The sequence below is a fragment of the Cyanistes caeruleus genome, chromosome 1 (genome assembly GCF_971803275.1).
Source record: "Cyanistes caeruleus chromosome 1, bCyaCae1.hap1.1, whole genome shotgun sequence".
Lineage (NCBI taxonomy): Eukaryota > Metazoa > Chordata > Aves > Passeriformes > Paridae > Cyanistes > Cyanistes caeruleus.
In genome coordinates this window covers 147,870,469-147,883,861 of record NC_141701.1, presented here as the reverse complement: position 1 = coordinate 147,883,861, position 13,393 = coordinate 147,870,469, and the positions used below count along the sequence as shown (strand labels likewise).

The following is a 13,393-nucleotide window of genomic DNA, read 5'->3' as shown; positions in this document are numbered from 1 at the left end:
AACTAAGGCTGAAATAGTCTGCCCATTACTGTATTTAAAGTTATTCTTGTTTTCTCTGGTTCAAGTGGGCAACAAAGAAAACTTGTGGACCAATTTATTTAGAATTCTATGTTTTCTTTTATTGTAAAAGTCCTGAGGTGTTGGAAGGCTAATTCACTGAGCTACTTAATACCACAACAAAGGAGATAAAGGCATTGTTTTAAAAGTTTCTGTTATCCCTGTATCTTTTCTAGATGAAGTTCTTTGCTCTGGATCCTCCAAAGTGTCCTATGATTGATAAAAATTGCAGGATGGAACCATCTGCTGTCTTGTTAGAAATTGTTTTTATCCTTTCAAGCTATATTTGCTAGTTAAGCTGAAACTTTCAGTGTTCTTTTGTCTTTACAAAAATTTCAATTGAGCAAGTGTTAGCATTAAAGCACATTTGACATGAATCATGAATTGCTTTTGTTTTCTTTCCATGAGATTTTTTTTTCTCTGTATTAAATTCCAGTGAATCATACTTCCAAGCATTTTTTAGAATTGATGCATATTTCTTACAGCACATTTCTAATTTTTTTTCACAACTACTAACACATTTATATTAGCAATAGCTATTGTTTTTTTTTTTCTAGTGGTAATAAACAATGCATTTTCTTCCAGGCAACTTTTAAAGGTTGGATGGATATTATGTATGCAGCAGTGGATTCACGTGAGGTACGTCACTAAAATGAAATTCTAGTTCTTTTCCCTTTCCTTCTTCCCTTTTCTATCCATACAATTAATTTTTCAAGTTTTTTTGCAACATCAGATCAAAAATAAAAGTGGATGAATGCATCCCACTACACAGTGAAACAATAATCCTTGGGTTACCAAATATCTGAAACTTATAAAAGAAACAGGTGACAGTAGAGTGATACCACACTAAAAGAGGGCAAACAAATATAAAATTTTTTGCAAGTCTAATTTTGTAACAGAATATGACTGTGCCTCTGAAGCAAATTTTCTTAAATATGTGCAGTAGAACTGGAAAAGCCTGTAGTTTTATCAGTTATTTGAGAAGGTTTTCATCCCTACATTTGATATCCTCACTATTTCTTCCCCATTTGAATGTCCTGCTTCTCCCTCTTACTAGCACACTGTGTTTTAAATTTTCTAGATTTAGTTGACTTTGCATTTTTTCTTGCTCATTCCATCACTGTACTCTTGATGGTAAGTAAATAGATGCTAAATAACAATATTGCTCCTTGTATGGCTGGTTTAAATTGCTTCTTGCCTGGGATGACATCCCAAAGGATGGAATTCCTCATTAGGTTTAATCTGAGCTGTTTTTCTAATCAGAGCTCTCACAGGATCCCTTCTGATTGGAACTGTTTATTTATTACTAAAAAATTTACTAGAGCAGGATTTGGCCTTGTTTTTCATTATCTTTACACACAGTAACAAGATAGAGCTAGACACTTGTTCTACTTGTACATCTAGATAAAGTTTTAAATGTGTAGAAATAATTTATCCCTCATGACAACAAAAAGATCTGTTATCTGCTATAATAAATTGGAAATGATAAATCTGAGATTATCTCATTTTTACCAATATTATTTTTCTGTTTGTTTGTTGTTTTTTTAACAGATCGATCAACAGCCAGAATTTGAAGCACGCTTAAGCATGTATGCATTCTTTGTGGTTTTCATTATTTTTGGATCTTTCTTCATGCTGAACCTTTTCATTGGAGTGGTTATCAGCAATTTTAACCAGCAAAGGAAAAAGATAAGTACTGCATGAGCTAATGCATGGTCTCCTGTAATCCAAATTTGATTAAGTGAATGCTGGTTTGACATCTAGAGGTCTAACATTTTGAAATAAGTATTTGACTAGATAAATTTAAAGTAATAATGTTTCAAGCCAAGTTTTAAAACAGGAATTCCCTCTTCCTCAAGGCTTTAACCTTTAAATTCTATTTTCCTGCTAAGTCCTGAATTTGTTCTAAGTAGAGGATGAGGAGGAAGGAGTGAGTAGCTTTAGAAATGAGAAGTCAGAAAAGTTACTTAGATTTTGCTACAGGAGAGTGGAATTCTTTTCTTCTGCTTTGAACATGTGGTTTGGGGAACAGAATAACCCTTTTTGCTGAGAGTAAACACTTCACAGATGTAAGCAGGGTAATCAGTCATAGAACAAGTAACCTCTTTTTCTTGGTAAAGAACCTTGAAAATAAACCTACAGATTAATTTAGTGAGGTTTTAAAAGATTTCTGCATTAGGATCCAAGCCCCAGGAGGAGGCTGTGTAGAAATTTAAAGGCTGCTTAAAGCCCATGAAGCAATGACTGCTTCCACTTCCTCCTCATAGTTGTGACATTCTCTGTTCTTGTTATTCAGTAAGAAATGGAAGACAAAATCTTAGAATGGAAAATGCAGCCAAGAAAGCAACAGTCATCCCTTCATGGAATACTTCACCTTCCTTGTGCCCATCTTATTTATCAATTGAGTTCTGTCCTGACTCATTTAATGGCTTAAAGTATCCAGAATATTGAGGGAAATTGTACCAATTACTCCACTTGGAAGTCTTATAGCAAGTAAGCATCTTGCTCATTGAAAAAGTACCAGAAAAGCAGAATCCAACAGGAGGTTTACAATTTCAAGGTCCACATTTGGAAGATGGAATCTCTACTGGAACCATTTATTATTTCCATAGGCTGATTTATAAATAAATAAATTAAAAAAGTATAAAGCATTACTGCTTTTGGTAGAGAAAGATAGATAGAAATAATGCCCACAATAAATTCTTCTGTTCTCTGAATTTGGCAGGGAAGGATGTGTAGGGATTGAGGAACAGCAGTCCAGCTTCACTGTAAGAATATCCTTTTATAACAAAGTCCCAGTTACAATAATCCTGATAGATAAAATGGTTAAGTAGTTTATATGCTTGAACATTTGCTAGAACTTTATGTGGATATAACACTTTTTTTTTCTTTTCTTAGTACATGCTCTTACCGACTTTTTTTTATTTTTAATTTTTGTCTTTCATTTATTATCTGCTTCTTTGGGCTCTTCACTTAGATTCCATGTAGTGCAGTTAAGCAGAATTTTTAGAGGTTTTGCTGGAGTGATTCCAATTGCAGATGCCTGCTGAACATTGTTATGTGTTTGTTGTACAAAATGCTGATCACTCAATGCTTTTATGATGAGTGATTTTGGATCACTGGGTTACAAGTGATTGCTCAATAATACAGGTGGTGTGGATGGTAATCAGAAATTCATTGCCAGGAACCCCCTGTAGAATTTGATCCCAAAATGCTTCTTCACCATCCTCTATTTACTTCCTTGTCCAGCAATGCACTTCTGCTTCTACTTTTCCCAAAATTATAAAATATTCTACTTCTTGATGAATCTTATGTAATTTTGAAAATAGGAAATAGATTTGCCAAACTCCAGAAAGGCTCTCACACTTGAGGGAACTGACTTGGGATCACTGCCTGGACTTGACCTTCATGGTCAAATCAGATCAGATGAAGGATCAAGGAGAATAGGAGAAATTGTGAAGATGCATTTGGTCTCTGTGCTCTCTTAGGTCCAACTTGTGGCAACTGTAACTTACTGTCTTTAACATACATTTGTTGATATTTATTTGACTTCATCTGAACAACAATCTTCTTCCTCTTTACTTAGGTGGAAAAGATCTATTTTTGACTGAGGAACAGAAAAAGTACCATAATGCCCTAAAAAAACTTGGATCCAAGAAACCCCAAAAACCCATCCCAAGACCATCGGTGAGACCACCTTAAGAAGAACATGACATCATATAAATATGATATTTAAACTCAGTAGCCAGGCATTGGGAAAAAAACTTTGCATTAGAGTCCCTCACCTTCCTCTGTCAATATAGTATTTAGATTTTACTGTCTTTTGTTTAAAAATTCAATCTAACACAGTCATCTTCGATGGTATTAATTAAGAAAATTTACAACCTATTTATCACCTGCTCAAATGTACAATTTTCTTAAATCAGTTCATATTAAGTATTTGATATTCTTAACATGATCTTGGTTATTTAAGTTGCATGATGTTGCTTCTGCAGCTAGATTGGATTATTGCAGATGAGAATGAATAGAGAGCAGTACATGCCCCGTGGCTGTTATTTGCTTTTAAATAATCTTATGCTTTATTTCTTGCAATTTCTTAAATTTAATTCCAGGCCTGGCTTTGCACAGTAGCTACTCAGAGTTTTCCTTGTTAAGACATTTTAATTAGAATTGGTTATCCTAAAATATCTGCTTCAATAAGTATTTCTATTAAAAGAGCAATCACAATGTACTCTGGATGTTTTCCTGCCACATATTTTTTTTCTAAGCCAATGTGCTTGCCTGGTGCCTGAAAACACTGAAAGTAAGGTGAGTTTTCTTTGAGGGTCTAAAGAAATCACATGAAAATGCATCTAGTAGCTTTCTGTTCATTTATGTTATCTTAGATTCCTTTCATAAGCACAAATTAGTGATTAATATTTTAATGCAGGCTGGGTCTCAGCAATGGCATTAAGCAGTTCTCATTCTCTCCACAGAATGCATTCCTAGGATTGCTGTTTGACATTGTATCTCACAAAATATTCGACATCATCATTATGACTTTCATCTTTCTAAATGTGATTGTTATGATGGCAGAAACCAACCACAAAGACACCAAGGATGTTCTTAATAAAATCAACTATTTTTTTGTGGCTGTATTCACTGCAGAGTGTGTCATAAAAATACTGGCCTTAAGGCACTACTACTTTGGAAGCGGCTGGAACGTGTTTGATTTCAGTGTTGTGGTCCTTTCAATAGTGAGTAAGTATCAATCATTAGGTCAGGTAATTGTCTTACCAATATTAAGCCAAATTCCAGTTTGAAATAACCACCTACATGTGTTTGATAAACAAATTCCAGACCTGTTGTATTTTTTTCAAACTGTCTGCTAAGTGACCCCTTCTAAAAGGATGTATTTTTGTTTTCCCTTATATTTTTGCAGAGTACTAAATGGGAAATGGAGTCTTCAAATTTTTTTAAGTATTATTTTTATTGAGGAATTAACAGAATATTAATTTAATTCAGTAACATATTTTTTAAGTTATTGTACTTAAACTGTTGTCTAACATTTCATACTTTCAATTTACATGTTGTCACATTTGCTGTTGTTTTCACAGTAAAAGAAAATTCAGGTTAAAAATACTGCAGTAATGTATTGCATCATAAAGTTTAAAGGCATAAAGTTTGTGTCACTTGCACATTATAATGTACAATTGTAGAATACATTGTAAAATATTGCATCAAAAATGGGGATTAATTTAATTTTCCAGGATTTCCTCTTAAGAAAGCAGAGCTCAATTGCAGATTTGGAAAGCTTTGGAAAATTCGAAATCTGGACAACTATTTGTGACTGAAAAAATTATTGAAAAATCTTGTATTTTTTGTTTCTTTAAATAAGACTAGATGCTGATCATTTACTCTGCAAAGGGTTGTATACAGCTCTAGTTTCTTGTATTTTCTCTGTTCTTCCTACTCAGGTCATATTATATAATAAAGGATGGGAAAGAAAAGCTGCTCTGAGTTCTCTGCTTCTTGCTTCTACCATTCTAGCATGGTAGCCTTTTGCCATCCTGTACAAGCCAGAAAAATTATGACTTCTTAACTCTTCTGTTTGCAATCATTTGCATTGCTGCTGTGTCATTGCTGTGATAGTAGGGCCATGGAATGAGGTGTTATGGGACATGAACACTGAAAGACAATTTTCCTTTTTTTTCTTCTTGTTCTTCTTTGATCTCATTTGAGTGATAAGCATTAGTCAAAATCTCACATTTAGGCTTAGGCCTGCAGAAGAAGCAGCACTCAGACAGTGGCTCAGAGACAGTCCCAGCACAGGACCTGAAAGGATTTAAAAGGATTTTTTAGGTACTTGAGCAATGAATGAATAAATTCACTCCCCAAATTAGAGAAACTTGGAAGAATACCGCTTCCAAACTTTGCAGAAATCATGATGCCTCTTTAATATTGAAAGATATTACAATTTTTCTTTTTTTACCTAAGCTTTTATCTAAGCAGTTTCAGAATTGATGATGGTTATATTGAGAGCAGAGTAATATGATCAGTGTTACTTCTAACACCTAAAGCACAGAATATAACAAAACAGACATAAATTTGACTAACTTGACCTGGCAACATTTTTTTTTTTCTTCTTCCTTTCAAAGGTCTTGGAGTTTCTGAAGCATTTCAATCTTTCTTCTCCCCTTCGGTTTTGAGAACTCTTCGTTTGGCACGAATTGCCCGAGTTCTGAGAGTAATTCACGGAGCCAGAAGAATTCAAACTCTTCTTTTTGCATTGCTGATGTCTCTTCCTGCACTGGTCAACATCGGCCTTTTGCTTTTCCTGATAATGTTCATTTATGCCATCGTGGGCATGGCCAACTTTGCCTGTCTCCACTGGGATGGTGGGATTGATGACATTTTCAACTTCCAAACATTTTGTGGTAGCATTCTCTGCCTCTTCCAAATTACCACATCAGCTGGCTGGGATAGTCTTCTGGCCCCTGTGCTAAAAGGATCTGGAGCATGTGCTCCCCAGTTAAATGAAACAGAGACAGAGAAAAATAATTGCATAAGTAAGGGCTTTGGTATTTTCTATTTTGTAAGCTATGTCATTATATCATTTCTCATTGTTGTAAATATGTACATAGCTGTCATTTTAGAGAACTTCAGTGTTGCCACTGAGGAAAGCACAGATCCTCTTTGTGAGGATGACTTTGATATGTTTTATGAGACGTGGGGAAAGTTTGACCCTCTGGCAACGCAGTTCATAGATTATTCTGCTCTTTCAGACTTTGCAGATGCACTGGAAGAGCCCTTGCGCATCCCAAAGCCTAACAAAATCCAGCTCATATCCATGGACATCCCTATAGTTAGTGGAGATAAGATCCACTACTTGGATATCTTGCTGGCTTTCACTAAAAGGGTCTTGGGAGAATCTGGAGATTTGGAGGATCTTGAATTAAACATGGAAGAAAAGATTGCAGCTGCCAATCAATCTAAAAGTTGTTACAGCCCAATTTCCTCTACCCTTAAAAGAAAACAAGAGGAAGTGTCAGCTGTTGTTATTCAAAGGGCCTTCAGGAAGTATTTGAGACAACGTTCTCTTGAAAATTTATCCTTATACCATTGTAAACATAACAATGCTGTCTTTGAACGAGAAATACAGGACAAGCAAAGTATTCTTGAATCACTGCTTGATGAAAATCATGGTAGGAAGAAAGATAAATTACGTCCTGCTTCTTCCATATCTCTCCCTTTATATTATGATGGCTTTGCTGAGACAGACAGCAATCAGCTTGACACATGAGCTTGCCCTCAGCTGCAGCATTTCCAATTAAACCAATGTCACTTATTTTCAGATGGAGACCATATTTTGATCCCACAAATACACTAAATTTAGAATAATAACAACAGCCTTCATGTATTCTAATTGTTCAGATTTGCAAATGCTTCTTAAAGCAATGAAAATTTGAACAATTATATTGTAAATGTTAGGGGAAAATCAAACCATGGAATTTTTTCCTCAGCTACTGGAGTTGGTGAGTTAATTTTTTAAGTTGTCATTTTTATATTAGTTCATGTGTCTACAGAAGAAGTCAAAGATCAGTTGTGAGCACTTATTTATAACCACACAAGGATATAGAATAAGGTATGTGTCTTTATGAAGAACCAATTTTTCCATATAGGATTTATTGTAGCAAAATTAAGTAATTACTGCACTTCTGTAAAAGAGCTCACTCAAGGCACTTGAGTATAATCAGCCTCTAATTTTGATGTTTTTGGGACCATTCTCCTCCTAATACCTTTGAATGGATTTGTTTATGCCTAAGAATTTTTGAGGTGTCTTTACACAAACACCTAAAGGGATTTAAAAGATCATCCTCAGTTGCCTGTACCTGAAACTTGTACATAATTTGTCCTTTGTATAATTCAGTGTATGAAAATTGCTGTAATCACAATCAAAATCAAAGAATGTTGTGCGAAAGATATTGTTTCCAAGAAAGAATAATTGTACATAAAATTCCATCATTATCCCTAGAAAGCACTACTTAGTAATCTGAAAAGAAGTTAATGGTGTATCTTGTGAGATAACATTCATTTAAGTTAGAGAAAGCATTTATTTCTTTGATTCTGAAAAAAAGAAGTATGAATGATGTGTAATAATATTTTACTGATTTTTTTTTTTGCAGTTTGGAATATGACTGCTTTAGATTCTTCAATAAAGACTTCAGATGCTTACCCTATTTTTTGTCTATTTTCTAATAAGTATCTTCAATTTCATTTATTACAAGACATAATCTATTATTGAGGGATAGAACAACACTAATATAATTTTCCCAAAGTAGCTACCTATTAACAAAAGAAAACTGAAAATATTTTTCTATTCACAGGGAGTTGGAAAAGATTTAGAATTTTCAGGACAAGAATATCAAGAACAATTAGGTAATGAATTTTTACTGTCATTTACCTTATTAAAAACTATTAAAATAGGACAGATTTAGTCAAAATTAAGCTATTTTCAGGACATATAAAGGCACAGGCAAGTGAAGAGTTAAAGAGCTCAGATACAGTACAGTTTGAACTGGATTTATTTTGGTCAAATATTGGAAGAGCCCCCCCAGGGAAGTGGTGGAGTCCTTGTCCCTGGAAATGTTTAAAAAATGAGGTGATGTGGCACTTGGTGCTGTGGCTTAATGGCATGGAGGTGTTCAATCAAAGGGTGGACTTGATGATCTTGGGGGGGGGTCTTTTCCAACTTTAATGATCCTGTGATTACTTTCAGAGCCAGTTTCTGTTCATACAAAAAGGTCTGCAGAGCTCTCAGGAGAGCTCAGGGGTCAGCAGCCCTGGGCAGTGCAACACAGAGATACCAGGTGGGTCTGTCTCCCATCCAGCCTGAGTTCCATGCACAGAGATGCTGGTCAGGAAATTATTTTATTCAGTGTGAGCTGGAATGGGCTCTGGAATGAAGCATCAGCTTTTGTTCCATTAGATGGCAGCATTTACTGTGGTTTAGGATTTGGCCAGTCTTTAGTGAAGCAGGTGAAACTCACACACTTCAGCATAGAGCTACTAAATTAATTCTAAATTGTTCAGAAGAAAAGTGTCACAAGTCTCTTTTTCCCTGTCCAGGGCTTTCAAGTTAACCACAGGTCTCAGTAAGTGCTTGTTTGCTGACTCTTCTGGTGTCTGAGAGACCTTAATGGCTGTGAAAAAAATAAAATTATTCTCCTGTGCTTGGACTTTCCAGAGGGGTAGTTCAAATATTTCTCTATAGCACCATAAAAGGAAATGTTTCTTATAGAAGAGGTAAGACTGCTTTGTTCTGGGATATTGGAAAAGAAGGAAAGATTAGAAAAGCCATGTAAGAGAATTTTAAACATTAATCTCTCTGATCCTTGCAATTAAAAAATATTTGTTTGAATGCAACACCAAGTTCTCTGTTTATACATAGAAACATTTTGAAGATGAGCACTTTATTTCCATTGCAGGGGCAGAAATTTTGTACAAAATCACACCTGGCATGTACATATCCTTAGTGATTATGTCACCTCAGCATCATACAAAACCAGCTGAATTCACCATAGGGCTAATTTAAAAGTCTGACTGATTCTCTAGTTTTGCTTAAGCATTAAAATTGCCTTAGCAGGCTGTTGTGGGGTTGGAAGGAGAATGGTGATATCCAGATGTTGCAGCTTCTTCCTGCCTGTCCAAAAGCCAGTTTAGCTCCTGAAGCAATGTAGAATTTGATAAGACTGTAAATGGTGATGAGTTAAAGCAGTGAACAGGTGGGAGCTTTTGACAGTTCTGATTATCTGGAACTGTGAATTCCTCCAGGTAAAACTGCCTGAATTTATGTGAACTCCATTAGAAATTCAGGGGTGCTTGGAACACAGTGGAAGAATATTCCTTTCTGTTTGAGAAGTTTGATACTTAAATAAAAGAACAGCAGAAACAAAGGAATATTGGAAGCCTCCAGCCAGGAAATATTGTGAATGCAGAGCTCCCAGGGAATTTCTGAGAGTAAGCAGTAGAGAGAGCCAGCATTGCTCCTTAGTGGTGGTGCAGATCTCTCTTTTACTTTCCATGTGTCACTGTTCCTGTGTAGAAATAGAATGACCCCTTGGAAATAAGAGCTTTTTCCTACTTTTGTAGTAGCACTGTATCCTTCAGAGCAGGTTCCCCAAAGGCCTTGTGGAAATTGTCCTTTTGCTTTCTGGTGTTCCTCAGGTTCTGCTCACCTTGCAATGTTTGCACTATCCACTGTTTCCTCAGGACTCAAAAGAGACCCCATGTGTAAATAAGTTATTTGAAAAGAAATAACCTCTAGTGGAAGGTTCCCTGCTCATGGCATGGAGGTGGGAACTGGATGATCTTTAAAGTCCCCTTCTACACAAATTTTTTTTTGTGATTCTATGAAAGTACCAGAAAGAGAATCTCACCATTTCATCTTAGCCCTGAACCTACCAAGGGTTATTGTGCTTGACAAGTCTACAGTGTCACTGTCCAAAGCCATCAGTGAGCTAGGCATTCTCTCTCAACATGAGAAATCCCCACAATTTAGGTGGTGCAGGAAGACATCACAAAATATGCTTTTATAATTCATGTTTAGAGTGAATATTCCCCTAAGAAGAACACACCAAACAACCTGAACAGCTTTAGGCAGAGGTCAAGGTTATGGCTACAAGTGGTGGAGAAGAGATCTGTTGTGTTGGAGCTAGAGTGAACAAATTATTCAATATTTATGGTAAAAGTTTCAAAGATGCAGGAACTGTATTTAAATACTTTCATTAGTAACCACCAGCTAAAACCAGCCTGACAGCAGCCACATGCTTTTCAAACTTAAATATTATGGCTAAACAGACACTTTAATCAAGGTCCTGGGAGTCTATCAATTGATACTATTTTGGACATGCACTTCTAATCTCAAGTCTAGGGCAAATTAACAAGAGATTTCTCACCTGCCTATCCCTGAAAACTAAATTATGAGTCCTCTGTGTCTTCTACAACATCATGTCAGATTTCTGTCTGCAAGTTTCTTCAGTACTCTCATCCATTAAAAATATTTGGATGAATGTACTGAGCAGTTCCAGAGTTGAATGTGGTGGCAAAATTTTTGATTCTTTTCTCTGCCTGTTCCAGGGAAAATATGTAAAGGCATAAACTTAGTAAGTGGTTTTATTGATCTTCAGAGACTTTTGAAAGAGCAATAGAGATGTTTTGGCAACTCCTCGGGAAACTATAGCTGTTTGGGCAAATCTGTTGCAGTTTTCTACTTTGTAGCTCCATGGAGTTAAGGTAAGACAGGCCAAGCTGATTTTAATGATAGTCATTACCTTAATGCAGAGCTGTTCAAGTTCTGGGCAGACTGAGAGCAACTGGAGTTTCCTCTCCAGTTTCCAGGGAAGTTTGGTCTATGCAGGAGCATTCCAAAGTTACATATCCATAGGTTAGGTTTCAGACAACAGCCACCGTACCTTGCTGCCCAAACATTGGGTAGAATTTGTCCCCAGGGACAATTTAAAGTGGTCACTGGAAAGAACAGCTCTTTTCTAAGTTTTCTTTTATATATTCATACCTTTCTTGAAATGAAGAGGGTAGAAATAGAGGTAGTATTTTAGTAATGCTACCAGTCTCAGCAGTCTCTACAGAATTTGTCAGCAAAGGTTTCATACCCTTATTCCAATAATCTTTCTTTTGTGATTGTGGCTGAAGTAATAAGGTGAGGCAAATAAAAAGCCATCCTTGTGTTCTTCGCTCAGATTTTTTGCTGCTGCTACTGGTGCAGCCAGAAATCTGTGTTTGCATGAGAAGACAGATTGTCCAGCATCTGTGCACAGAAATTCACCAAAATATTTCCAGCTGTTTCTTCCCCCACCCCATCCTGAAGAGAGTGTACAGAAAATTTCTCCCCCCTTTCAGTGAGATAACAATAATCTTCAATAAAAACAGAAGCAAGAGGATTCCACCACAGCACCTTTAGAGAATGACATCTCTTTCCTAAACATACATGATGTCCATCACTCATTTATCAGGCTCTCTGACATCCCTTTCAATAAAACACTTGTGCTTATGTCCATTGAGCTTATCTTCAGCTTCCTCCTATAAATTGTTTTGTCTGCCAGCTCTGCACAAGACAGATGATGCTACGGCTGCCAGAACATCAAACATCATGGGTAGTAGTTAATGTCCCTTGCTTTCCTAAATGGGGGGCTCACCCCTTAACAACCATAATACAGACCCCCAAAAAATCCAGATAGGAAAGAGAGAATCAATGTACAAGATTGGGTTAAAATCTCTGCAAGTTGCACTTTCTAATCCACCAAGAGGGCAATGGAGTTCACACAGGTATGGTGGTTGAAATCTTATATTGCTGTATTTTGTTAAGTGTAACCTTATATTACTTTTGTGATTTTGCCATAAATGAGTGTTTTAGGTTGCTCAAAGTATCACTGGCAAAAGCAGGTTCAATGTGAAAGTGAAAGTGTGATGAAGTTCATTAGCAAGGTTCACTCTGCTATTTATTATGTATCATTCCACTAAATCAAAATCCCATGTAAAATCAAATATATTGAAATAAATAAATTTGACATTAAACAGCTCATGCTCCATGCTTGGAACAGCTGAAAGAATCTGCTTGGATTATTGGACTCTGAGAACCAGGCATGGCTGTTCTTCCTTCTGAAATTATTCAGGGTCAAGAATACAAATGAGCAAACATTTAGAGAAAAGCTTTTCTATTGTTAAAGATGTGAAATAATGTAAAAGCAAAATGTAAAATGCAAAAAAATGAAAAATACAAAAAAAGTAAAAGCAAAAATTATTATTTTAGAAACCTATTTCCTCATCTCAGTGCTTATAGAAACAGTGACAACAACCATCTTCATTTAAGGTTTTAAATTTTGCATGTTTACCTATACCAGATAGGTAAATAAAATACCAGAAATGGGTATTTTAATTGCAGCTCAATTAAATTAACTTCATAATGTTTCATAGCAAGCCATGAATAATATATAAGAAGTAAATTGAAATTTGTCTCCATATTTCCAGGTTTGTTGATGTGAACTAATGGATTTGAATGCCACACTCAGCTGTAGTAAAGGGAAAACAATGGGCTGGGTTGGCAGAGGCTTTAATTTCCAGGTGCCACCTCACTGCCCCACTCATCTCACACCAGTGCTCAGTGCCCAGTGGGCCATTCCTCACTGGAAAATGCACATTTTCAAACCTGGCTTTGTGGCCACTGCTTCCACAGTGCCCATCTCTCATGGATTGAAGCAGAGCATCACTGTAAATGGCTGAGGAGTAATAGCCATTTTCTCACAAAACACTTTCTGGTTTTCTGAAGGTGATTTAACAA

General features: G+C 36.1%; 1 protein-coding gene across 1 annotated transcript in view; it reads left to right on the top strand.

Annotated features, from left to right (window-relative positions):
• Positions 1-8,276, top strand: part of LOC111925519 (sodium channel protein type 5 subunit alpha-like) — a 39,835-nt gene extending 31,559 nt beyond the window's left edge. The window contains exons 25-29 of the mRNA XM_086866258.1: positions 643-696; positions 1,609-1,750; positions 3,644-3,744; positions 4,533-4,797; positions 6,195-8,276. Coding sequence (XP_086722384.1) covers positions 643-696; positions 1,609-1,750; positions 3,644-3,744; positions 4,533-4,797; positions 6,195-7,339 — 1,707 coding nt within the window. The 3' untranslated portion in view covers positions 7,340-8,276. The remainder of the gene's footprint in view (positions 1-642; positions 697-1,608; positions 1,751-3,643; positions 3,745-4,532; positions 4,798-6,194) is intronic.
• The last annotated feature ends 5,117 nt before the right edge of the window (positions 8,277-13,393 follow it).